Source organism: Eufriesea mexicana, unplaced genomic scaffold (assembly GCF_001483705.2).
Source record: "Eufriesea mexicana isolate 0111107269 unplaced genomic scaffold, ASM148370v2 scaffold305, whole genome shotgun sequence".
In the NCBI taxonomy this organism is placed as follows: domain Eukaryota; kingdom Metazoa; phylum Arthropoda; class Insecta; order Hymenoptera; family Apidae; genus Eufriesea; species Eufriesea mexicana.
In genome coordinates, this window is record NW_016908472.1 from 213747 (window position 1) to 237870 (window position 24124).

The 24124-nt window shown below is 37.9% G+C and overlaps 6 protein-coding genes across 14 annotated transcripts in view; 2 read left to right on the forward strand and 4 right to left on the reverse strand.

Annotated features, from left to right (window-relative positions):
• Positions 1–85: 85 nt before the first annotated feature.
• LOC108555824 (putative glycine-rich cell wall structural protein 1) lies at positions 86–616 on the reverse strand. Its single transcript, XM_017911651.1, has 2 exons — positions 486–616; positions 86–410 (listed from the first exon to the last, which is right to left on the reverse strand). Exons 1-2 carry the CDS (start codon positions 614–616, stop codon positions 86–88), a joined length of 456 nt encoding a protein of 151 aa, XP_017767140.1.
• A 4771-nt stretch (positions 617–5387) lies between these two features.
• On the reverse strand, positions 5388–16258 carry Nep3 (M13 family metallopeptidase neprilysin 3). 7 transcript variants are annotated; one of them, XM_017911775.1, is made up of 14 exons: positions 10644–10757; positions 10461–10538; positions 10014–10127; positions 9681–9837; positions 9372–9581; positions 8893–9173; positions 8703–8801; positions 8424–8594; positions 8083–8231; positions 7698–7920; positions 7148–7607; positions 6935–7081; positions 6668–6807; positions 5388–6549 (listed from the first exon to the last, which is right to left on the reverse strand). In XM_017911775.1, the coding sequence occupies exons 3-14, from the start codon at positions 10125–10127 to the stop codon at positions 6373–6375; spliced, it is 2328 nt and encodes a 775-aa protein (XP_017767264.1). In that variant the 5' UTR covers positions 10461–10538; positions 10644–10757; the 3' UTR covers positions 5388–6372. The 7 variants fall into 7 exon arrangements, with proteins under 7 accessions (XP_017767264.1, XP_017767262.1, XP_017767263.1 ...); XM_017911773.1 differs by lacking the exons at positions 10461–10538; positions 10644–10757 and adding an exon at positions 16188–16258; XM_017911774.1 differs by lacking the exons at positions 10461–10538; positions 10644–10757 and adding an exon at positions 13231–14829.
• Positions 14955–17707, reverse strand: LOC108555902 (uncharacterized). 3 transcript variants are annotated; one of them, XM_017911779.1, is made up of 5 exons: positions 17542–17707; positions 17184–17236; positions 16721–16801; positions 16417–16637; positions 14955–16346 (listed from the first exon to the last, which is right to left on the reverse strand). In XM_017911779.1, exons 1-5 carry the CDS (start codon positions 17602–17604, stop codon positions 15094–15096), a joined length of 1671 nt encoding a protein of 556 aa, XP_017767268.1. In that variant the 5' UTR covers positions 17605–17707; the 3' UTR covers positions 14955–15093. The 3 variants fall into 3 exon arrangements, with proteins under 3 accessions (XP_017767268.1, XP_017767267.1, XP_017767266.1); XM_017911778.1 differs by lacking the exon at positions 17184–17236; XM_017911777.1 differs by lacking the exons at positions 17184–17236; positions 17542–17707 and having other exon boundaries at positions 16483–16637; positions 16721–16840.
• A 450-nt stretch (positions 17708–18157) lies between these two features.
• Positions 18158–18785, reverse strand: LOC108555836 (uncharacterized). The gene is made up of 2 exons (XM_017911664.1): positions 18713–18785; positions 18158–18557 (listed from the first exon to the last, which is right to left on the reverse strand). The coding sequence occupies exons 1-2, from the start codon at positions 18713–18715 to the stop codon at positions 18192–18194; spliced, it is 369 nt and encodes a 122-aa protein (XP_017767153.1). The 5' UTR covers positions 18716–18785; the 3' UTR covers positions 18158–18191.
• Tom7 (translocase of outer membrane 7) lies at positions 18714–19439 on the forward strand. Its single transcript, XM_017911652.1, has 5 exons — positions 18714–18729; positions 18922–18953; positions 19057–19172; positions 19217–19282; positions 19369–19439. The coding sequence occupies exons 1-5, from the start codon at positions 18714–18716 to the stop codon at positions 19382–19384; spliced, it is 246 nt and encodes an 81-aa protein (XP_017767141.1). The 3' UTR covers positions 19385–19439.
• A 939-nt stretch (positions 19440–20378) lies between these two features.
• Cul1 (cullin 1) overlaps positions 20379–24124 on the forward strand; it is a 5404-nt gene continuing 1658 nt past the window's right edge. The window contains exons 1-10 of the mRNA XM_017911665.1: positions 20379–20626; positions 20751–20855; positions 21832–22052; positions 22161–22323; positions 22408–22626; positions 22702–22956; positions 23029–23322; positions 23388–23651; positions 23724–23903; positions 24065–24123. Coding sequence (XP_017767154.1) covers positions 21889–22052; positions 22161–22323; positions 22408–22626; positions 22702–22956; positions 23029–23322; positions 23388–23651; positions 23724–23903; positions 24065–24123 — 1598 coding nt within the window. The 5' untranslated portion in view covers positions 20379–20626; positions 20751–20855; positions 21832–21888. The remainder of the gene's footprint in view (positions 20627–20750; positions 20856–21831; positions 22053–22160; positions 22324–22407; positions 22627–22701; positions 22957–23028; positions 23323–23387; positions 23652–23723; positions 23904–24064; position 24124) is intronic.

Sequence of the window (24124 nt, forward strand, 5' to 3'; positions counted from 1 at the left end):
CCTCCTTCTCCTCCTCCTCCTCCTCCTCCACCTCCTTCTCCTCCTCCTCTTCTCCTTTCTTCTTTTCTCTTTCTACCCTTTACTCTCACTTACCGTCTCTTTCCATCTCGTGCACGAACGGCACCTTTTCTCTTCTATAGTATCTTACGTATTCGCATGTACAAGCCAAACATGCACCCGCTGCCATATAGTAGTCCCTATCTCCTCTTTCTCTTTCTCCTTCGCCACTACCACCACCCCCGCCACCTCCGCCACCTCCAGCACCTCCAGCACCTCCACCACCTCGACCACCTCCGCCACTTCCGCCACCTTCATCTCCTCCACCGCCTCCGCCACCTCCACCACCTCCGTAACTACCCCCGCCACCTCTATCGCTACCACCACCACCATCAACATTATCGTGAACGCTGCTGTTGACGCCATCGCCATCACCATTTTCATCTTACTATCATTACGACCGCCGTTTCCATTGCCGCTACCGCCACCGTCGCTGCCAACCACCATCGCTACCGCCACCGCCATCGCCATCACCACCGCCATCACCACCGCCATCGTCATCGTCGCTATCACCGCTGCAACTGCCGCCACTAACAACCTCTCCCCTTTTCATCGTCATCGTCAACTCTATCGCCACTCGTTCTTCTCCTGTTACTACTCCTCTTTGCTGCCAATTTTGCCTCCTTTGTTGCTTCGTTCCTACACCCACTTTAACGTATCTCTACCCCTAGTAGCGTTTCGTTGCACCTTTTGTCACGCGTCCCTTCTCTGTCAAACCCTTTAATCCAAATATTCACCTCGCTTCGTCAGCGATCCATTGCGTCTCTTTCTCCTGCAATCTTCTTTTTCTCGCTCTACTTTTAACCTTCTCTGCATCTTCATATATCGTTTTGCCAATCAACATCCGACGATCCGATACTTTCGATCGTCGTTATTTCGTTTATGAGATTTGTCCTTATCGTTGCTTTTCGAAAGTTATACGTCTCGCGAAAGCCACTCTACTTTCTTTATACCTTTGCGTCTTTTCTTCGAGACGCGAATAAGAAATAAAGTAGCGAAATTTCAAAATAACATATTCGTGGAAACGGATTTGTCGCTATGCGACGTATTCAGCATGAAAAGAAATTTAAAATTCTATCGTGGTTTTACGCGTTGCGAGGTTCTCAATGTTCAAACAATCGCGTTGAAAAAGAGGTGGAATTTTAATGTCGTCAAAATCGAGGGTGTCTGTCGTGCAAACTGGTCAACCGATGGGTCAGATACGACAGCGGAAAGGAAAAAGAAAACAACTAGAGTGAAGGAAAGGTAAAGCGAGAGAGAGATGGAGGCGGAGTTAAGGGAGAACGATTCGTTTTTTTTTTTTTCCATTTAAAATCCAAATCGACTTTCAAAACGATTCAAATTCTTCGTCGTATCGAACATCGCAGGCTCGTATAAAATGTATTACGTGATACATTACAAAACAGCGAAATCGGTTATTTTTAACCCATGACTTATGCATTTGATTCTAGAAAGCAAGATGCAAAATCACGATCGACATATTTGATCGATAGTTTGTAAATTTCGACGAATCGAGTTTCTTACTGGTTTCTCGTGTCACGCGAATATTTCTTTTGCTTTCTTTGAATTTTTGTTTCTTTCCGTATTTTCGAGATACGCGTGAGTCTCGTGCATTATACGCGGAGGCGCGGTATACGTAGTCGAGTTGAACTTTAATTAGACGTGATTTTTAGTCGAATGTCGAGCGGGAACGTGGTAAAAAGGTAGAATAGAAGTGGGTATTCAAACGCGCGTAAAAGCATCGTGGTGCACGTGTTTCCTATTACCCCACGCGTAGCTGCTGTCGTCCGTCATCATGAGTACCGATCGAGGGTTGCTACGCTGCTATTGCAGCTACATTTGCACCAACGGCACCAAAAACAGCAGGTGGCTCGAAAAAATGGACCCTGCTTCTTCGCTTTTTTCTCACTGATTATATCGCGCTAACGAGCTACTTTTGGAAATTTTTCTTCCCTCCTCCATCCTAAGCCCCTCTCGTTGTTGCTACCCCGATAGGCGGCAACTTGTCAATCGTTTTCACATTTACGTTACGCATTTTTCCAGACAAATATTTATTTACAGATAAACGCTTCTCTTCGAGATTGAGATAATACGCACGCGATTTCGAATATTACCAGATCCATATTACCAGAAATTATTTGACGACCAACGAGTATCTGTGCGGTGGATGAATGGAGGATGAAATAACATGGTTGTACGTTTTATTTATTCCGACCTATAAATAGGTACGAAAGAAAGCATAGAATATGGAGAAAAACGCAGCTGTTGGAAAGCAACGTTTCAAGAGAATAGCTGACCGTGACATTCGTAATTACGTTGGAGGTAGAAATTATCTAACCGCGATATGCATTGCTTACCAACTTACCAACGATTCGTGCATCAAACTTCGATCTGTTCGAGAAAATTTTCACCATCATCGTGATTCGCGTTCGAATTCGATCTACCGGCGATGATCATCGATGCGTCCCATCGATCGAAGAAAGCGCGCAAACGTCTTCCATTGCGCACCACCCACACGATAGCATAGCACGATATGATCGCTGTTTTAGGGAAGATTGATGATACGCGGTGACCCACCGTTTCCTCGAAACTATCCCACCCTGAATAACGAAAAAGTTTGCCAACTTCTCGTAATTGCTACAAATTAAATGCAGCCCAATTCTACTCTAAATGATTTTCAATTCTACTCCTTTTTAATCGCACCCTTGCGCATTTGCTTTCTTCGCGAACATTTTAATCGAGTTACGTAAAACGCTCACTTATCATAAATATAACGATAATAAATCTCTTTCGATCATTTTGTTCGATTACGCTCGCATACTTGATTCATAACTGGAAAAAGATTTCAAACATCACACGCGTAACGATATCTCTGTTTTTTGTTTTATTTTTATTTATTGGCAGTTTTGGAACGTCGACTCGAATTAATTTGAATTTCATAGCAACTACGCGAACGATGTAGGGTGTAGTATACGCGTTGTAAGACCGTACGAAGAATCTGACCAATTTTCCATGTACCACCTACACGCCGGTGGGTCAAAATACTCGTATGATTCATTTGTCTAGACAGGTATAAGTATAGTATCACGGGAAAAAGGGATTGGTAGAAGGGAAGGAAAATAGTGGGGGGGCTGGTGCGTGCACCGTAATAAAGGCGTTTCTTCGTCGAAAATGCAGAACGATTTACCGGAAAGCAGCAAGACCGTCGACCAGCTAGACGGTGATGAATGGTCAGGCTCACGCACTACTGCTGGCCACCGCTGATTTATTTCCACACTTTCGGCTATTATGCTTACTATACCCCTATTGCAATTCTCTTCTAAAACGTTTACGATTAATATACTGAGGTATATATTTTGATTTTATTTCTTTTCCATTTCATTCTTATCGAGCGTGAGTAAACCCACGATGGATATCGGATATTGAATAAAGCGTCATATATTATTCATCCGGATGTACGACGTACGTATGCTCGTTGTTGTTATCGTTCACGTTGTCCTAAGTAGATAGGTAGGCATATCCGATTAACTCACGGGATACCGTAAATTTTTACAAGAGTAGTGTTCGCGAATTTCTGAATCCTCATCTTCTACAGCTGCTACTGCCATAGCTGGATATTTGAAACAGTGGTACAGGTAAATTGCAAAGTACCTCACAATTAATCTTCCTCGGTGTCTTTTAATTTGCTCGACGTGTCGTTTACAAGCAGAACATATTGATACAGTTTGTCAAAATATATGAAACTGCTGGTGGCTTTGATTTGATTGCTCTATCCTACGTTTTGTCCTGCGTCGAACGTTTACTACGGTCACGGGAATTTTATCGATAACGCTTACGAGTTATCTGATCATAAACGCAAAAATTTTCCCCTTCAAACTAGTCTATGCGAGAAAGAATCGTTTAGCGAATATTAATTACGATATAATACCGATATAATTACGATATATCGAAATGCCACGGTACGTATATTGAATAGGATGAAACGTTAAACGGTCAAGTGGTAAAAGAATGTAAAAACAATGACAGTTACTATAATTTTTACGTCGAACTGAAACATAGATTCTCGATAAATGTCTAGTAAACGACTGTTGTGTTTTTATCATCCTTCAATTTTTTGAGCGATTTCATCGCTATCTCTATGCTACCGTGGCCAACTGACATTTTTAAAGGTTTTGAAAAAGAATGATTATCCAATGAATGCGAAGCTCGTGAATATTTTTTTCCCTTACCAAACTCCGATTAAGCTTCGATTAAACTGCGATTAAACTTTGACTACAATGCAATTATCGAACTGGGACGGTGAAGGAGAATGTAAGGAAATAAAAACGACATAAATCTGTTATAATTCATTCTTTTTTCCTGCGATGAATAAAATCTTCGTGATGTTATTTAATTTGTCCTTTATTTGATTTATACGTGCGTCATTAAGAAATGAACATGATTCCGAACATGTATGCAATGTTAATGCGCTGGTAATATTATTAGTGTCGGTTTCTAAAGATTTCTCGTATGACGCACGAAATTGTCGACATTTGTCGCATTCCTTTATAAAGTATATACACAAAAGACAACAACAGGCAACTGTCGTCGAGTTTGCGTATTTATACGACATGGAACAAAGACAGAGAAAATTCGTCGAGCACCAAATATATAACATTTTCTTCGACTATTGTTTTTCTTTCATCAGCTACGAACGTTCGCCTGATAGTGACTGGAAGGAAGAACGAAAAACGAATTGGATAAATTAGTTCGAATCTATATCATATAGACACTATCATTCATACACTTGCTAACATTTAAATGCGTTCGTTCGTGATTCGTTCGTTATCGAGCTTCATACGACAAAATGTTTAAACGGATTTAGAAATATTTATTCGAACGTTCGTAGCAGCACGTTTAATTATTCAGTGGCTCAATGTATTGGTTCCACCCTATGTATAACTACAATATATAGCACATGGTTTTTAAACGCTTTGTTTAGAAAATTAAATTTCTTAAGCTTAATGCTAGAGCTTAACTTCCTGCCTGCAGAAATTACAGCAATATGCCGCTTGTAGTCGCCATGGCTCATCGAGATCGGTGAGAATTGTTTTTTATCTTCTTTTCTGCTCTTTTCTTTTTTATTCGAAACCGTAATATCTTAATCTTAATTCTTTTTCTCCTTTAATATCCCTTCGCTTTTGAAAATTGGTGTTCAACTGCTAGTTATCGTTTGTAAAAACAACGTAGTGACGATTGCATGGAAATTATTTACTTACTGGCGAAATCAATTGGCAACTCAATTAAAGCCAGTTTCAACGCGATATACCTTTATACGCGTTGTTTTGCAGATACATTTATAAGCTTATCAAGAGTGTAATGTATGCAGCGAGTAACATCGTAATAATCGTAATACACTGTAATAACTCGAATTATAGGATTCGATCGAATAATACTGATTTCAAGTATAAAAGTGAAAAATCACTTATCGCGTAGGAGAGGTGAGCGGTTTCGCTTACGGTAAAACGTGGGTCAGTCGGTCGGTCGGTCGGTCGGTCGGTCGGTCGGTCGGTCGGTCGGTCGGTCGGTCGGTCGATCGATCGATAAAATGGATTTTAATTGTCTCTAGTGATCGCGATGAACCACAGTGAATGTATCTATTATTGAGAAACATTGGTACGCTGTAATGCGCTCGAATAATCGTGTAAGAAAGTTTGACGATTCGTATAGTGGTCCTAGCGTTTTCTTAATTCAATTTATGTAAGAACTGACACGATCGATTGTTCAAACGAAAAAATCGATACATTAAACGTGCACAGGTTGACCTTTCGCTCGATGTTTGATTTATCCGAATTACGAAGTTTCAGAGCGATGCGAAAGTAACAAAATTACCTACTTGCCTTTTCACGTTTTTGCTGAAAATGTATTTGAACCTTTAAATTCGACTCGCTGTGATTCCGACGTTTTCGAATAAATCAGCGATAGAAATTAGCAAATGGACGATTGAACGTTTCTCATATCGCATAAAATCACGCCGTAACAACGGAATTTATTGCGCTTGTCGCTTCTAACTTCTTCGACGTTTTGTTTTTCACGTTCGTTGAATGTTCTCGACGTTACAAATGCACGATGATTCATGGAAATCCGTGACGTAGTACATGTGACGGATATCTTCGAATAGAAAGTAAAACGTCGAAGGAAGAGACACTAGCTCTAAGGATAGAAGCGGAAGCATTTTGCAACGTTTTACAACGACTCGTTGGGCGTTATTACCGGCAATGGAATTAAAACGATACAAATTCCGCACTGATACGAATAATTCAAAGAAACGACGCATTACCACACTTCACATTTATGGATGGGATTCATTCGCGAGCCTTCTGGACAGTTGAACTCCGAAGCGAACTCTGGTAGATTCAAGAGCGGTCCTATCACTCTATACTTTGGTGGAGAATGAGAATCTTTCTCGATTTCGAGGGCTATGGCTTCGGACATTATAGCAGAACACCAAACCTGGTAACAAAGCAATCAGTTTCGAATAAAACTCTTCCTCTTCCCCTTCGCGGGGATATAGGTACGATATCAAAGACGATTCTTAATAAATCAAACTGTTCTCGTATCGAGTATTTACCTGGGCAAAATTCAAGAAAAACAGTTGTCGATGCGTCAAATTAAGACCAGGCAAGGGTAGTTGATCTTTATAGCTCTTCTGCGCTGAAAGATAAGCGTGATAAGCTGCTTTGAGACCACCGTTATCTGCAATATTTTCCCCTACAAGAAGATCCATCGACGTAATATATGTATGTATATATATATATTGTTATCAAACGGTATCGACATGTTCGACATGTACATTGCGATATGGCTACGCGCAATTGATACGGTTAATGCAACTGACCCAAAGTTTGCCGTCCGTTCACGTGTCGGCCATGTACCTCGAAGTTGTTGTATTGTTTCACGAAACACTCTGTTCTATTTTTGAACCTCTCGGTTGTAGCGTTGTTCCACCATTGATTCAAGTTGCCGTGTAAATCGTACTCTCTTCCTAAGAATCGTGAAACGAACAATTATTCGACTCGAGTGAAAGCGAATGAAAATGAGCACGTCGTACCTTGATCGTCGAATGCGTGAGTCAATTCGTGCCCCATGACAACTCCTATACCGCCAAAGTTCAAGCTTTTCGGATTTTCCATATCGTAGAACGGACTCTGCAAGATGCCGGCGGGGAAAACCATTTGATTTTTCGTAGGCCAGTAGTAAGCATTGACAACTGGCGGTGCCACTACCCAAGTAGTCTTGTTCACGGGCAGATCGAGTTTCTCCAAATTCTTTCGCAAATTATATTTATTCACTCGTATATTATTTTGAAAGTATTCATTTTGTTTGATGGTTAAATCCTTGTAACGTTCGTCGAGTTTGGCCGGGTTTAAAATAAAATTGGGAAAGCCGATCATGTCGGTGATCGCGTTCACTTTCTCTTCAGCCGCTTTCCTCGTTTCCGCATCCATCCAATCGAGATTTTTTAGATTTTTGATAAAAGCTTTACGTACTTGGTCGATCATCTTTTCCGCCTAGAATCGATTAGATCACCGCTTAAAGTCGATATCGCGTCAACATGCTCCTAAGATGTAATTATTGAAAGATACTAAATATAAATTAACCATGGGTTTGCTTTTTCCATGGAAAACTTCTCTAACGAACATCACACCGACCGCAAAACCCATCGCGTTATGTGTATCGCTGACGCAATAACGCCATTGCTCCTCGCGGCCTTCAGAACCGATCAAAGCTTTTCTCAGTCCCTTGTAAGCGTCGCGAAACGGTTCCGACAAGCAGGCGGTTAGAGATCTCACGGTTTGCCAGACCAGATAATTATTCAGTATCCTGTTCGAAAGAAAAGAGAAAGAGAAAGAGAAAAAGTAAAAAGAAGAAAAGGATAAAGGGCAGAAAGTAAAGTAGACAAGAACAGGATACTTAGGATGATAGGGATCGGAACATTTACACGTACACGCACACACAGACACGGGATTACGATAGAAAACTTACACTTTCCCTTCGTTCGTTTTGTTATACTCTAATACAAGCTCGGACAATTTGACGAAATATTCCGGAGCAAAATTCACGATCACTGTCTTGTCGTTGATTTCCTTGTTAACGAGGCTGGTCACATTTTGAAAATAGTGTACCCAGGACATCTAAAATTAACCGAACATTTATAGAATGGTATCTATCGAAGCTGCGAACACGTTAGAAGCAGAGAGAAACGTGGCAGAATCACGGAATCGTGGTAGAAGGATGGTAGAAGGATGGTAGAAGGATGGTAGAAGGATGGTAGAACGATGACAGAATGGTGGAAGGTATTACGAAAGGAACGAAATTTTACTTACGAAAGGCGCTTGACGTTGAAGAACATCCAACGACATCGCGTTATAAAGTTTCTCTTTGTCGAGGCGTTTATCCTGTGGTGTCATGATGCGAGCCAATTTTGTTTCAAACTCTATCACGTCTTGCATCTGCTTCCTCGTCGAATTCTTTTCTCCACCTAACAGCACACCGATCTGCAAATGTGTACGAGTACCTGTACTCGATTCACCGGTTACAAAATTACAAAATGCCGGATGAGAAGGAAATGGAAATAAAGAAAACCATAATCATTGCCGCTGTACCTTCGTCATGTATTCCAAATAAGCGACCAATACTTTGCCGTGTTCGGTGACGTTGAGATAATTGTCGGTGGTTGGCAGCGTTAAACCTCCTTGATCAATCTTTGAATTTAAACCATTTCGTTAAGGAACGATATTATTCGTAGAATGAAATGTTTGCTTGACTTTCGATAGATCCAGCTTCGTTTCTTACTTGTATAATATGCCTGGTACTATTTCGATCATCTTCGTTTACCGCCCACGCAAATAAACCGTACATGTTGTATACATTTTGCAGAGTATGCATACTGTTCTGCAAGGACCACGTGCTTAGATTGAACTTGCCAGAAATGTTCCAGCCACCGATGGTATCCAACAAGTCCAGCATCGGTTTCGCGCCAAGTGTTTCGATCGTATTGTTCGCATCCATACAGGAGAGAAAGTAATACTTTGCTTTCTTCTCGGCCTTTGATCTCATTTCGTTGAACGGTTTTTCTGCATAGAAGAAGAAAGAGAAAAAGGGGAGAAGAAGAAGAAAAAGAGTGGGTGAAAGAAAGGCGAAGTAGAGCGAGTATTAGGTCGGTTGGTCCTAATTTTAGCGATTATGCGATTAACGGAGAGAAGGGAAAAGGCAAAGAGAAAAAAGCGGACACTGTGCGTTCTACAGGAAAGATTTACGAGAAGAAAATTTACCAAGAACGCTTTTCACCACCAACTGATTGTCTTGCTCGAACTTGTCGAATGTCCCCCACATGCTGTTTCCATCCGGTATAGGATTCTTCTTGATCCAACCACCGCACGCGTATTCGTAAAAATCCTCGCACGGATCGACCGTGCGATCTATGCTGTTTATGATGGATGCGGCAACCGTAACGCAATGCTCGGTTAAGCAGTGTGTACCATCTGAAGGAAAATCGAGCAATTCGACGGATCCGTGAGGATTCATCTTTCGTTCGGTTCGTTTAAAATAAAATTAAAAATAAAAATCTTGGCATCTCTTACCTTCTCCGTGCGAAGTGACGTGAAGTATTTGAGCTTCGTCCCAACCGTTCTTGCTGCTCACCACTACCGATAGCATCGCGACCATCAATAAGAGGCCCGCGCAAACGATAAAGAGACATCTCTCGAGCGCAGTTCTTGCTCTCCATAATGAGATTCCCTATGCACGAAATACATATCCGTGTAAATATATAAGTAGAAAAAGAGGAAAAGAAACGCGAGGTTAACAAGCGCCGATATGTCGCTACTCGGACTTGCAAACTTTAACGCGACAGAATGTTGGAGTCGTGCGTTACTCGGCGATCGAAATTTCTTCGCTCTGTTCTAGCAACTAACCGAATTATATCTTATGTGCATCGCTGACGTGCTGATACCCTCGCTGTTCAAAGCTACGGAGCCGATGCTGCTGGTATCCTCGTCCTCGAACTCGGCCTGCTTGTACATCTTCATCTAAGGCAAAGCGACAAACGGGTTAAAAGATCGTCGTACCACGACATTCGTACGCATTTCCACGTAGTATTATCGCGAATAGACATACCGCGAAGGCGCGAAACGAATGATTTCAAACGAAATAGTTACCTCGAAGATAAAAGAAAGCGTTAAATTGACGAATGTCTGGAATGAAACGATACTACGTGGAAATTGAACGAGAGGAATTCGCGCGTGGTACATATTGTATGTAGTTGGAAACAATGAAGTGACGATATTACTCGTAACGATAGGTTTTGTCGAATCCAACTAAAAATACCTACCGCCGAATGAACTTTACGCCGTAACAAATACCTGGATTCCTCATCCGTCTTTGAAATTGAACAAATAACATAATTGATGTCGGTAATCGTAGTAGAGGAAGTAGTCATGCTGAAATGGCCATGCGAACATGATTTTTATTCTTATGATTATTATTATTAACTACGAACGAAAATGATAAACGAAAGTGGTAATAACGTTTCCACCGGTAATTACAATCCTCGAATTGCACCAAAATTCCAACGATTACGCTCGCGATTACGACATTATTACAACAAGGTGAAGAAGAATTTTTCGATCGGGAAAAATTGACTTTCCTCTCGAATATCGAGATAAATTAGCGGATTGGAAAGTTAATCCAAGTTCGTTATCACGTTAGATATTCGTATGCGAATAATCGGCTTAATCGGTTGACCGTTCGGATGTATAATATTCTCCTATATAATAGAACGAAAGGCGAGAAATCGAAGGAACAAAATGCAAAGGAATCAAGTTCACGAGGACAGAATAACGATGATAACTTTGAAGGAAGAAACACGATGACGAACGGCCGTGTCGAAACTGGAAGCTGTTTGCACGCGGCAATTGCACGCGTAGAAACACGAGGATCTGAAGCGCGCGCACGCGTCTACGATCGAGTTGCTTGTTTCGTCTTTGACCTCCTAACAGGAAACGGACACTTGTAGCCTCGTTAATACGATTAGAATACTTTCTGTCTCGCGCGTCGTGTTCCATCGCGTTCGCGATATTCGCGTCTCGCGAATTCGCAGCTAACGAATTTCTCTTCTAACACTCTATCTATATGCTGTATATCTATACTAACAATAAGCCTGGCTAAGTGGCTATTTAATCGACAAAACCGCTTCTCCACGAAACAGATCACGCGTATAATCGTTGAAACGTCGATTGTTCTTTTATCACGATCGTCCATCACGATCGTCGATTACAATGGTCGAGTAGGGAAAAGACGACTGTAGACGATAATATTGTAAAAGAAGTATCATCAATGTTCTGTGAAATTCGAAACTAAGAGACATACGTACGTATGCACGTAATTCGTGACAGAAACGAACCGAACCGAACCGAATCGACGAATCTTCCATGTGCGAACATCTGTTATGTAAGTATGTAACTAAGAGAGCCGGGGAATGAAAACCTCAAAGATGGAATCGAACCTGAATCGTCCATCTCGCACGGAACAATACGTTTTACCGCCTGTATTTTCGATACGTTTCACTCACCTTCACCGACATCTTGTCCCGCACGATCGTGTAATCACCGCGCACTATCACTTACAATTCATCAATTCACTGTACCGTAGAGCGAATCCAAGCTTCGACGTCGAAAGAGTTTTCGAACGTGGTGTAGTTACGTGGTGAAGCAACGACGGAACGACGAAGAAAGAAAAATGGAGAGAAAATGAAAGAGAAGAGAGATTTTGTTCGAAACTGTTCCGTCCTGGCACCTATGACATTTTCCACCGTTTACCCCGGCTCGGCCGCTATATCGGCGTTCCTAACTTTCCGTGACTCTCTCTTATGGGGATGCTTCGACGTACCTCAACCCCTCTACCAATCTTCTCTTAATATTGATTTCCTCCGGGGCCGAGTGCACCTGCCATCTTTTACCGTCGCTTCGTGCCGGTAACCGTATCGTTTACCATCATAGCTCACCCTTTTTCTTCTCCCTTCTGTCCTCGTCGCCAATATCATTTTCCCGATTAATCCTTTATTACGCTCGTATCTGAATCCGAGATATCCATCTTTCCCTCTTCCTCGTCCAATTTTATTATTTTATTTCTCCTGCTCCCTCCCTCCAACCCCCCCCCCCCCTCTCTCTCTCTTTCACACACACACACACACAAGCTCCACCGACGCCTCCCCAGCCCCTCCCCCACCGCACCTTTGATCGAAAATAATTTTCCCGTTTGCGCGATCGGTAACGCACCGTTACCGTACAACAATAACTTCCTTCAAGCTGCGAAGAAGACGCGAAAAGTACGTGTATACGTTATAGGCAGAAAAAACAGAGGATAAATAAATAGAAATGTTCGGTATATGTACGTAGATATCGGATTTAAAGGATCGATCTTGCAGAAAAGAAATACGAGACGTTTATGAACGGTGATCGTGTCTCGGGTGTAAATGCATTCGAATGTCGAGCATCGATGCTCGAGATAAAGGAGAAAATAAAAAAGAAGAAATTTCAGCTAGAGTGGTTGCGTGACGATTAATGCATTTTCTGATTAAATCTCATTCAAATTACTGCATTTTCAAAGTCTCTCGTGTGAATAAATATTTTGTCTTTATTTCAGCAAAGACAACCCTTCGCGTGAGGTACAATATATCATATAGTATACATTAATAATACGAACATGATTGCACGTTACGGTGGGAGAGGTTCATTCGGGCTAGTTATCGATCGTTAGAGTTATAATACGCAGCTATGTACGCACGCAAAATATAGTATTTCTCGAATCTATAGAAGAGACCCCCGTAACGCGGAATGATACTCGGCGCATTATCTTATATCTTAATGCCTTAACATTTTTACCCGATCGGACTGTTCGAAACAGTTCGAGGATTTGTATCGATTACAAAAAATAATTGTGCATGTATGTATATACACATGCAAGCGCTCAGCCGCACCGCGCGTACACGCACGCGCGCGCGCGTTTATGTGCGCGCGCGTACACGCGTGTGTAATTCTTATACAATTATATATTATACGTTATATCGTATAATTCTTATATGTTATTTCTGTTTTGCGAAGAGATCGGCTAACTCGCTCTATTCAACGTTACCTTATCTAACGGACTCGTTATTGGCACGTACACTGTTTCTTTGGACCGCTGTTACAATCGAAAACTTAAAATCGGAAATTTATAAACGTGATGGTACGTAAAGTCGATTTTTGCTTCCGGCTATACTCGTGCTGCGAAAATAACTGCAACTCTGACGCGTAGCTTTCATCGTACAAACCTGCCTAAACCGTCCCGTCTACCCACACTAGACCTGCCTCTCGTTTTTAGCATCACCACTGTCATTTATTCGCGTGATTCGCGTTGATCTATATAAAATAGCGACATGCGTATAGCGATTTGCGAGATTTTTCAGATTTGCCAGCAAGTAAAAAAAGGACAATGATCGGTAAATTGCTGCTGCGTCTTCCCAATTCTATCGTGATCCATAAACCATCGATTAATATGCCATTTTCGTCACACTTCCCTCGACTCTCCACTTTCCGTACCATCGATTATATGGATATCTTGTCGCGACCATCCTTACTTCTCCCTCTATCCTCGGATCTGTTCCTCCTTACGCACACATTCATCACGCGCGACACGCACACGCACACGCGTAAACGCATACGTATATAGGATACACATACCCTCCGAATTTTTCCCATCTCATCTTGCGCGATAATCGTGAAATCCTTTTGTAGCGTATGTGTACCTTAAAATTCGTAATGAACCTATATCGAGTTGCTGCGCTTCGAAATATAACAATTGAAAATCCTTAAACATTCGCGAAATTGTGTCAACGTGCGCATTAAAGAAGCACGCAAATACATGTACGTATAAGGTGTTCGACCGAATTGAAAAATTCAGTTGATATCACGGTTCCTCTCCGTTTAAAAAAGAAAAGCGGAACCGATTTAGCATCGACGAACACCATGTTGATTCATACCTTTCTCGGAAATACGACGTACGAAATAGTCTATAATAGCCTAATAATTAGAATTAGAAACTGTTCTGTGACCTGTAAAGTACGACGTCGTGCGAAGATTAGAAAAAGGTGCACTACCAATAGTTGTTGGCATACCGATACGTTTATGTAGGACGATTAAGTACAGCGTCAAGTGACGCCCTTGTGCGTAATTGGAATTGGTTGAGCTCGTTCGTAAAAGGAGAGAAAAAGGACATAATCGAATATTCGTTAACCGATTAATATTACAGCTCGGAGCTATCGTTGAAGTGAACGAACAGGACATTGACTGAAAATTTTTGGCAGTATCGCGTATCATAAAAAACGAGATCCAATAGAGTCACGCGTTACTATGTTGCGGTAACGACTGTTGGTAGATAACAAATTATCCCGTAACCGATATACACAATCGAGACAAACTGACATGTCAAACGTGTGTCAAACGTGTGTCAAACGTGTGTCAAACGTGTGTCAAACGTGTGTCAAACGTGGTCCCGTGAGCCTCTTATTTTCGGCACGAGAATCTAATGTATCCGTGTACATTCGTATAAATATTCGACGCATTGCTGACTCTTCGTTTCACGAGACAAAACAAAAGGAAAATGAAGAAACGGGGGAGGGAGGGAGAGGTGTCAAAGAGAAAGAGATTAATGGATAAATTGAAAGACAGACAAACCATGGATCAATCCTTCTTCAAATTCGAATAACACGGATATAGATTTTGAAGGTGAATCTTTAGAAAAGAAAAAAGAAAAGAAAAAGAAAAAAGAAAAGAAAAAGAAAAAAGAAAAGAAAAAAAAAGAAACGATATTGCGTTCGTTTCGTTACATCGATTACAGGAGAACTTTATAGAGTAAATATTTCGAGGTAAAGTGATCATACACGAATACGCATGAACAGTAACGAATCGAGAATAAGCACTATATGCGTAATACGCGATAGTAGAATATCCAAGTAATTCAGTCCAATGATTTCGATCTGTCTAATCTATGTTTACTTTCAAGTTCACAATTTGTACTAACATTTGCGAGACGAGACTGAGACTGTTCGAATTTCTCTATGTTCTCTGCTGAGAAGGACGCGCCGTTTGAAACGAAACATTCTAATATCACATTATTGGATGGATTTGATTGAAAAGAATTTGCATTAACATTAGCTCTGTTTTCTATAGAACTTACATTAGAAGATACATCGACAGATGTCACAGTTGACTCTATGTTGATAAGTCCATCGCAGGAATGGGGCAAAATTTTCGAGAAAGCCCTTTCAATCGAATATTCTTCGTATCTTTCTTTCCCAGCGTATCTACCGGTTGCTCTTAAAGAACCACCGTATACACGACGACCCTTCGTTAAATTCGAATCGAAATTTTCTAACCGATTCCCCATCGATTTTGAGTTGTTTACGTGACTCTCTTCGACTTTAAGCAAAGAAGGAAAACCTGTCACCATTATAGCCGATGTATTTCGCACGTTATCATTATGTCGCTCATCTCCTACATTTTTCTCCATTCTTTCACTCGTATCCCTTTCTACTTGACCACCACCGTGCACTTTCGAAACTGGACGATTATCCGATTCCCAAACAGCTTGTTCTCTACTACTACCAGCCGTACAATCGACATTTAACATTCTGTATCTTTCGGTCTTTGACATTTGGTAACTTTGATTTTCTTGATCCGATGTGTCTGACGATTTGTCTATCGGGTACGGAACACAGTTCATGGAATTGCCTTGATATACACGATTAAACGTATCTCTAGAAACGAACTGCTGTTCCTGATACCCGAAAGGAATACATACATTTTGCCTAATCGTTCCATCTGTGACCGTGCAATACTGAGGAAAATGAGCGAATGGAATACCTTCTCGACTTTCAAGTTGTCGAGAACTCGTACCGCCATTCGAGTATTGCGTATTTTGTTCCAAGCCGTTGTTCAATCTCGTGGAAAAGTTACAAGTATAAGAGAAACATTGAGACACGTTTGAATTCCCCGGTGCAACGTTTGGTGGTCGCGTATTTAATTCCGGCGATGCCGGATTTGATACTTTACCACGTGTTTGAGCTATCACAGTTTCGTAGCTGGGAGGTGGGCCGTATAATTGATAGTATGGACAGTTCGCATCGTTCAACATAACGCTCATATTCTGATAATGGGTCGACGTAGTCGCGTTACCATTGTAGGTGGGCATCGCTCCGTTTCTTTGAGGACCTAACGACATAAATAAATTGATCAACATTCAATGACTCGCGATTAATTGCAGCCACAAGTGTACACTCGCCTTTCCACATACGATGCAACAAAACAGTATTTCTCGCTGAATTGTAAGTGATACGAGCCCTCTGACCTTGACATGTCGGCCCTCGAAGTGAATTTTGGGCTCGTGAATTGGACGTTCTAGTTGGAATAGCCGACGCAGCTGCCCTGTATCTTCCTTGTAACCAATATCGATACCACCAGCCACCACCAGAGCATACCAGGAACATAATTATAACCAGTATCCTATGACAAAATAGAAAATTATCAAATTTTATTTTACGTAACAACAAACGGATCATAATGATGCTAAAAACTGTTTTGCGCACCAATAATACCATAAATGATGAAAATGTAGTCCAGGTGATACGCAACAACCAATACCGCAACAATATTCGGTTCTAGAACACCTAAAACGAATGCACATGTAATTACACGTTCGTTCTTGTTGTTTCTTTTTTCCTCTCTGTCTTTTCTTTTCTTTCTTTCTTTCTTTCTTTTTTTCCTTCTTTTCTTTCCTTTCCTTTCCTTCCTTTTCCTTCTTTTCTTTCTATTTCTTTCGTCCTTCCTCTTCTCCTTTTTCTTCCTCTTCTTCCTCTTCTTTTTCTTCTTTTTCCTTCTCCTTGCTCTCCTCCTGTTCCTTCTCCCCTCTCACTTTTTTCTTTCCTTCTTTTCTTTAGTTTTTTCTTTTTATATTAACTTTATTAATCATCTTACTATTTAAGAGAAAAAAGAACCTCCCCCCCACATTGACTAATATAAGATAAGCATATTTACATATATGAAACTCACTCATAGTATTTTATTTCTCCAGGCATTTCAGAGGCACAATACTTTGCTTCTGCCTAAAAGAAGTTATCATTTTAAATTGTGCACATACCTATAATGTATGTTAACTGCCTACAAGATGGGAATAAATAAATTCTCATGCGTATAAATTAATTTTGACACAAAACCAACCCGTTTATCATAAAATAGGAGAACAGGCGAATTCAAAATTCACCGAATCCGATAGTTTTGAATTCACCTGTTCCCCTATTTTATAAAAAATACCTTTCCAAATGTAATATATAGATAGTGACTTTCCTTTTCTCATTTTTGAGTAAACAATAGCAAAAATGAATATGCTAAACGGAAGAAATACACTCACGTATATTAAACACTTTGATGTTCCAACGAATATCGCCAGCTTTTTCTTCGTGTTCCGTACCATCTTCCCGAACAATATTTATACCTTCGTTCCTAACAAATAAAAACAATATACTCTGTCAAATCGTTTTGATATAATCACCATTTCGCTCCGACTATCATGTGCACACAACATTGCACACCTCTTATTGATTTCAATTTCGGAACTTTACAATGACGTCATCGAAAACAGTGTTACCAGTATGAACAACCTAAACTATGGTAGATGCATTAACGTAAACTAGATTCTACTCACTAGGTACAACAGATTGCGTACCTGCATTGAATATTGCTCGATATATTTTGATTGTGTAACATTATTTTATATTTTTAATCACACAAAATGCATTTGATTATTCGTAATTGAAACAAATAAAATTTCATATTTTTACAAATAACATCTGTTAGCAAAAAAAATTCCTATTACTAATGAATCATACACGTTTATAATATTCATTTATTCATTGTTTTATTGTACATGAGAGAAATTTAATACCTAAGTAACAGCGTGTTCTTAAATTATTATCTATTGCTCGCAATGGGTTAAGAAAAATATATAGAACATATGTGTATAATCAATATTTATTAGAACATAATTTCTGTTTTCTCTATTTATACAACACAACCTTTCATTATTGATTCTTGATTTGTTGTAGTATTTACTTTATTCTCCAATTCAGTGGACATCAAAGTATAAGTAACCTTAAAATATTTCTTTAAGAATGGAGTACCGATTCTTTCTAATATAATAAAAGCAATACAGCATAGTGTTATAATTATAATTGTCCCAGCAATAAAAGCACTGTTAATATGAATTTTTGTTAATAAAATGTTATTTATACATGATATTGGATTAAAAGAATAGTGAACGTACGGTAAAAATAAAGAATTAAAATCAGCTTCATTGCAGCAAACATTGTCGCCGCAACAGTACTGTTGTGAGTCACACAAACCCCAAATACAATAATGTGGTGAACTCTGAAACAATATGAAAAATATTTTACAATCTTTATATAATTTCATGTTTATACATAATAAAAATATACAATAATTATCTTTTCTCAGTATCTTTCCTCAATAAAATATATAATAAATGTAAATATGCATAAGCAAATATTAATAATTCCAATTACCATGGAGGAAAATAAAAGTTGAAAAACTGATTGGAATGATTTACATGTTATACAAACGGTGAGCTATCAAAACATGAACATAAACTATAAAATCAGATAGATATATTATCAGTAAAAAAATTAAAGGCTGTCTTCAACACTCGAAATATTAATCTTCGATTAATGCCTTAAAAGAAATACGGCTTAGTGATTTTTAACATATCAACTAGAAGATCCTAGAAGTCAGGAAACAAGAACATACGTATTAATAGAAAAGTATACGCTCTTCTTAAACTGTATTCGTTATTCATGGTCACCTGAAATAATTCAGTAATTACGTACATCTATATCACATTCAAGATTAGACTAAACGTTTTACACGTAACTATTGTACAAAAGTAGCGATGAATCCGAACATGAAACAAAAAATTGCAATTGTTTTAGATGTGAGCAAAACTATATTTCATTGGGGATTTATTCCTAAAACCACTTTTACATAAGCATTTTTATTTTTTATAAGTACGTATTAATTTATTTTATAGGATTTAGAAAGGGTGCTGATCCAGGCATGCCTCAATTATCAGTTGTAAAGTAAGTTTTAGTGTGAATATATCTCTCTGTAAAATATTACTTATTTTTATACCATGAAATAGTACGTGAATCATTTTATGTTGCAGCTTATTATGGAAATAAAAATATTTTCTTCGACATCATTCCATTCTGCTTTTCATGAAGATATTACCATAATTTCTGTTATAATTAAAATTATTAATAAGTATATGTTATTTTCATTCTGAGTTAAGCAAAATACAAATTTTCTAGTAAAAATTTAAACTATAATTTTTTACCTAGTACAATAAAATATAAGAAAGAATACAAATATATAATGTATAAATGAAAACTTCTCAAATCTTTTATTTTCATTTATTATACATATTGCTTTGCAATGAAAATGTTTTGTTGTATCAATGTGCATATACAAAATATATGCTTGTTTTTAAATTATGGAATAAAATCTTGAATTTAATTCTCTTTTATTTATCTGTAAGGAAATTTTTACTTTAATTATAATATATTTTATCCATATGACAGTGATTATAAAAAATTTTTGAAAGCAAGAAAATATTTAAGGAAAATTTTAAAAAAAATTTTCTTTTTTCAATAAGCACATATAATTACGTAATTAAATTTAATTTAATTTTACGCAACAATTTAATTTTATTTACGATTTTAAGCTTTACTCAAAATTATTTTTAAATCGAACAACACATATTTTTATCAAATATTTATTCTATTTAAAGATGTAATTAAGTAACAGTATCAATCAAAATTATATTTAATGTATTACTAACATAATGAATGTTCATAAGTGCGTAAATATATGTAAAATGTTATATGTCACAGAAAAGGTAATTAATAATTATAAATTACGATTTTTGTACACTAATTTCATAATCAATATATCCACACTTTAAAATAAAAAAAACTATTATTTCTCACGATTGTTGAACAACTTTATATTTTAAGGATTTTTAATTTATAATAAATGTAAATTAATGGGATATTAACAAATATAAATAAAAAGGATATTAATTGCAATTCGAAAACTAAAATATACTTTTATTGCTAAATAAATAAATTTAAAAATAATAAATGCACTCTTCTGTTGGTAACAGTGTCACTTAACCTGTCAGAAGTAAAGTAGCAGATTGGAACTGTAGTCAGTTTTAGGCACATAGATACAACATTTTAGGTTCGCGGTTTTACTGTGCTTGTCAATATATAGAGCACAGAAGTAACAAGCGGATGCAGTGTAAATTCCTTGTTAAAGCGTATGTAGAACAAAGTACCAGTGATTATTAAAGGTAGCCACCACGTTTTCACGAGAACTCCCTTGTCCAACCCTGCCTGTTATGCGGTGGTGAACGTCGACAGGTGAGTGCGCGCTTTCTGTTTCACAATATTTCCCTCGTTTTACCAACGAAAAAAAATATTTTCTTATGGCAACGGGCTGCGATGGTGTTATTTCTGTCAATTGCTTTTTATGGATCTTCAATAGTGACGGATGGTAGTGTTGTAGCACGAAGATTTGTGATGTTCTGAAGTTTCCTGACGAAAAATTCGAGCTACTGCTAACGATGTGCATCCTGATATAACTACATCGGTATGGATCTTCCGATTACCGACTAACCTTTTTTTGCTTACTCGTATTCTTTTTTCGCACATATCTTCATCTAATTGCATTTACGTTCACTCTTTTTTAATATTCTTTTTAATCGAATGAAGGTTTTTCATAACTTTATTTATAGTCGTGTGTGACAAATTTCAACGACTTTAAGTGTGTATATAAGGAAATGATAGCGACATTAATATTTTGGAACAATTGTTCACTAACTGAAATTATTAGATGTTATAGTACATTTAAAAATTTATTGCAGCCATTAAACATGCTTCTTTCTGCTTCAATTACTGTTGTTGCTATTGTTATCGTCATCATCACTATATTATTATTATTGTTATGATTATCATAATCATCATCATTACTACTGCTACTGCTACTGCTACTGCTACTGCTACTGCTGCTGTTGCTGTTGCTGTTGCTGCTGCTGTTACTGCTACTGCTACTGCTACTGCTACTGCTACTGCTACTGCTACTGCTACTGCTTCTGCTACTGCTACTGCTACTGCTACTGCTACTGCTACTGCTGTTGCTACTGCTACTGTTGCTGCTCCTGCTGCTGATACTGCTGCTGCTATTGCTACTGCTACTCCTGCTGCTACTGCTACTGCTACTGCTACTGCTACTGCTACTGCTACTGCTATTGCTACTGCTACTGATACTGATACTGCTACTGCTACTGCTACTGCTACTGCTACTGCTACTGCTACTGCTACTGCTACTGCTACTATTATATTATTATTATCATTTATCATCATCATTGTCATTGTCATTATCATTTAGTCATCAAAAAATGCTTCAGTGAAATTTGCATTACATATGTTTGTAGGTGCAAATGTAAAATTGTAGTGTTGATTATTTAATGTTTACTTTATTGTATTAGCCTTTCCAATTTCTATAAAATTTATTTCAATTGCACTTCAGATTAAGCATAGAATGTTCTTTTACATTTTTTTTACAGAAATTATAGTAGACAGTAGTAACAGTGACGCTCACTCGACAAGCGTATAGAAATAGGATGTCAGGGCATAGAGGCGGAGGAGGAGGTGGGAGTCATCATGGAGTCCCAGCAGGCCTTAAGCCAATAGATTTAGATCAAATTTGGGGAGATCTTCGTGAAGGTATTGAACAAGTTTACAACAGACAGTGTATGTCTAAACCAAGATATATAGAGTTGTACACGTATCCTTTGTAATTTAAGAATTATACAAAAAAGAAATGAAATTATAAGAATAAAATAATTGTTTATATTCTATTAACTTCCTTACATTACATTACATAACTCAACAGACATGTATATAATTATTGCACAAGTGTTCATCAACATTTAACTAGAACATCGACCAAAAGTAAGAAAGGACAAGTTTTTCAAGGAGGTGCACAGTTAGTTGGTTTGGAGTTATATAAACGTTTACGTGACTTTCTTAGAAATTATCTTATAAGTTTATTAAAGGTGATTTCTTTATTTTACTGATTACCATCATTTGTTGACTTGAAACTACAATACTGAATTCTTTAATTTGGTACTTTTATGTAGCATGGAATTGACTTGATGGATGAAGATGTATTACAGTTCTATACAAGACAATGGGAAGAGTACCAGTTTAGTAGTAAAGTATTGAACGGTGTATGCTCATATTTAAATCGACATTGGGTACGTAGAGAATGCGAAGAGGGCCGTAGAGGAATATATGAAGTTTATCAATCAGCTTTGGTTACATGGCGAGATAACTTATTCAGGCATTTAAATAGACAAGTAAGTGATTTAATTTAATGATTAGAAATAAATTATATGAAATGGGAATAAACTCTAGAATATAATACACTTTAGGTTACTAATGCAGTACTTAAATTAATTGAGCGAGAACGCAATGGAGAAACAATAAATACACGTTTAGTCAGTGGTGTTATCAATTGTTATGTAGAATTAGGTTTGAATGAGGAAGACCCTGGTGCTAAAGGACAGAATCTTACTGTATATAAAGATTCTTTTGAAAATATCTTTCTTGAAGATACAGAAAGGTTTTACACTCGAGAAAGTTCAGAGTTCCTTCGGCAAAATCCAGTTACAGAATATATGAAAAAGGTTTCAAAATAAAATTTTGCTATGTTATCAAATTTTCTATAAATACTGTTTATGAATACTATTTTATTTTAGGCAGAACAAAGGTTATTTGAAGAACAAAAACGGGTTCAGGTATATTTGCATCAAACAACCCATGAAAAATTAGCAAAAACATGTGAGAGGGTATTAATTGAGAAACATTTAGACATTTTTCACTCTGAATTTCAAAATCTCTTGGATGCTGATAAAAACACAGACTTAGGTCGTATGTATCAGTTAGTAGCAAGAATTCCAAATGGTCTTGGAGAATTGCGAAATCTTTTAGAGGGTCATATAGCTAATCAAGGACTCGGAGCTATTGATAAATGTGGTGATTCTGCAGCTAACGTAAGTTTATTAATCATTTATCAAATGATTGCAGTTTGGGTTAATATAGATATAATATGTTTTAGGATCCAAAGGTTTATGTAAACACAATTTTGGAGGTTCATAAAAAGTATAATGCTTTAGTACTTGTTGCATTTAGTAATGACAGTGGTTTTGTGGCAGCTCTTGACAAGGCTTGTGGGAGATTTATAAACAGTAATTCAGTAACTAGAGCAGCAAATAGCAGCAGTAAATCACCAGAATTATTAGCAAAATATTGTGACCTGTTATTAAAAAAAAGTAGTAAAAATCCTGAAGAAGCAGAGCTTGAAGATACACTGAATCAAGTTGTGAGTAAATATTTAAGAAAATAACACGGTAAAAGCAAATTTTTATTTAGTAAAATATTTTTACGATTGCAGATGGTGGTTTTTAAATATATAGAAGACAAAGATGTGTTTCAAAAATTCTATAGTAAAATGCTAGCAAAGCGATTGGTACAGCACATGTCTGCTAGTGATGATGCAGAAGCTTCTATGATTTCTAAATTGAAACAAGCTTGTGGATTTGAATACACTTCAAAACTGCAACGAATGTTTCAGGTACTGTACTCTACTGTAATATTTTTTTCTCTTTAATTTACATTATATTACACATTTATATTCCTCATTTGCTTTAATTTTTTGCAGGCGATTATTTTTATATTTTCTATCAATATTTATCAAAATTATATAACATTATAATTGTAGCAGTCTGTCCACAGGATATTGGAGTGTCTAAAGACCTAAATGAACAGTTCAGAAGGCATTTGACAAATTCTGCT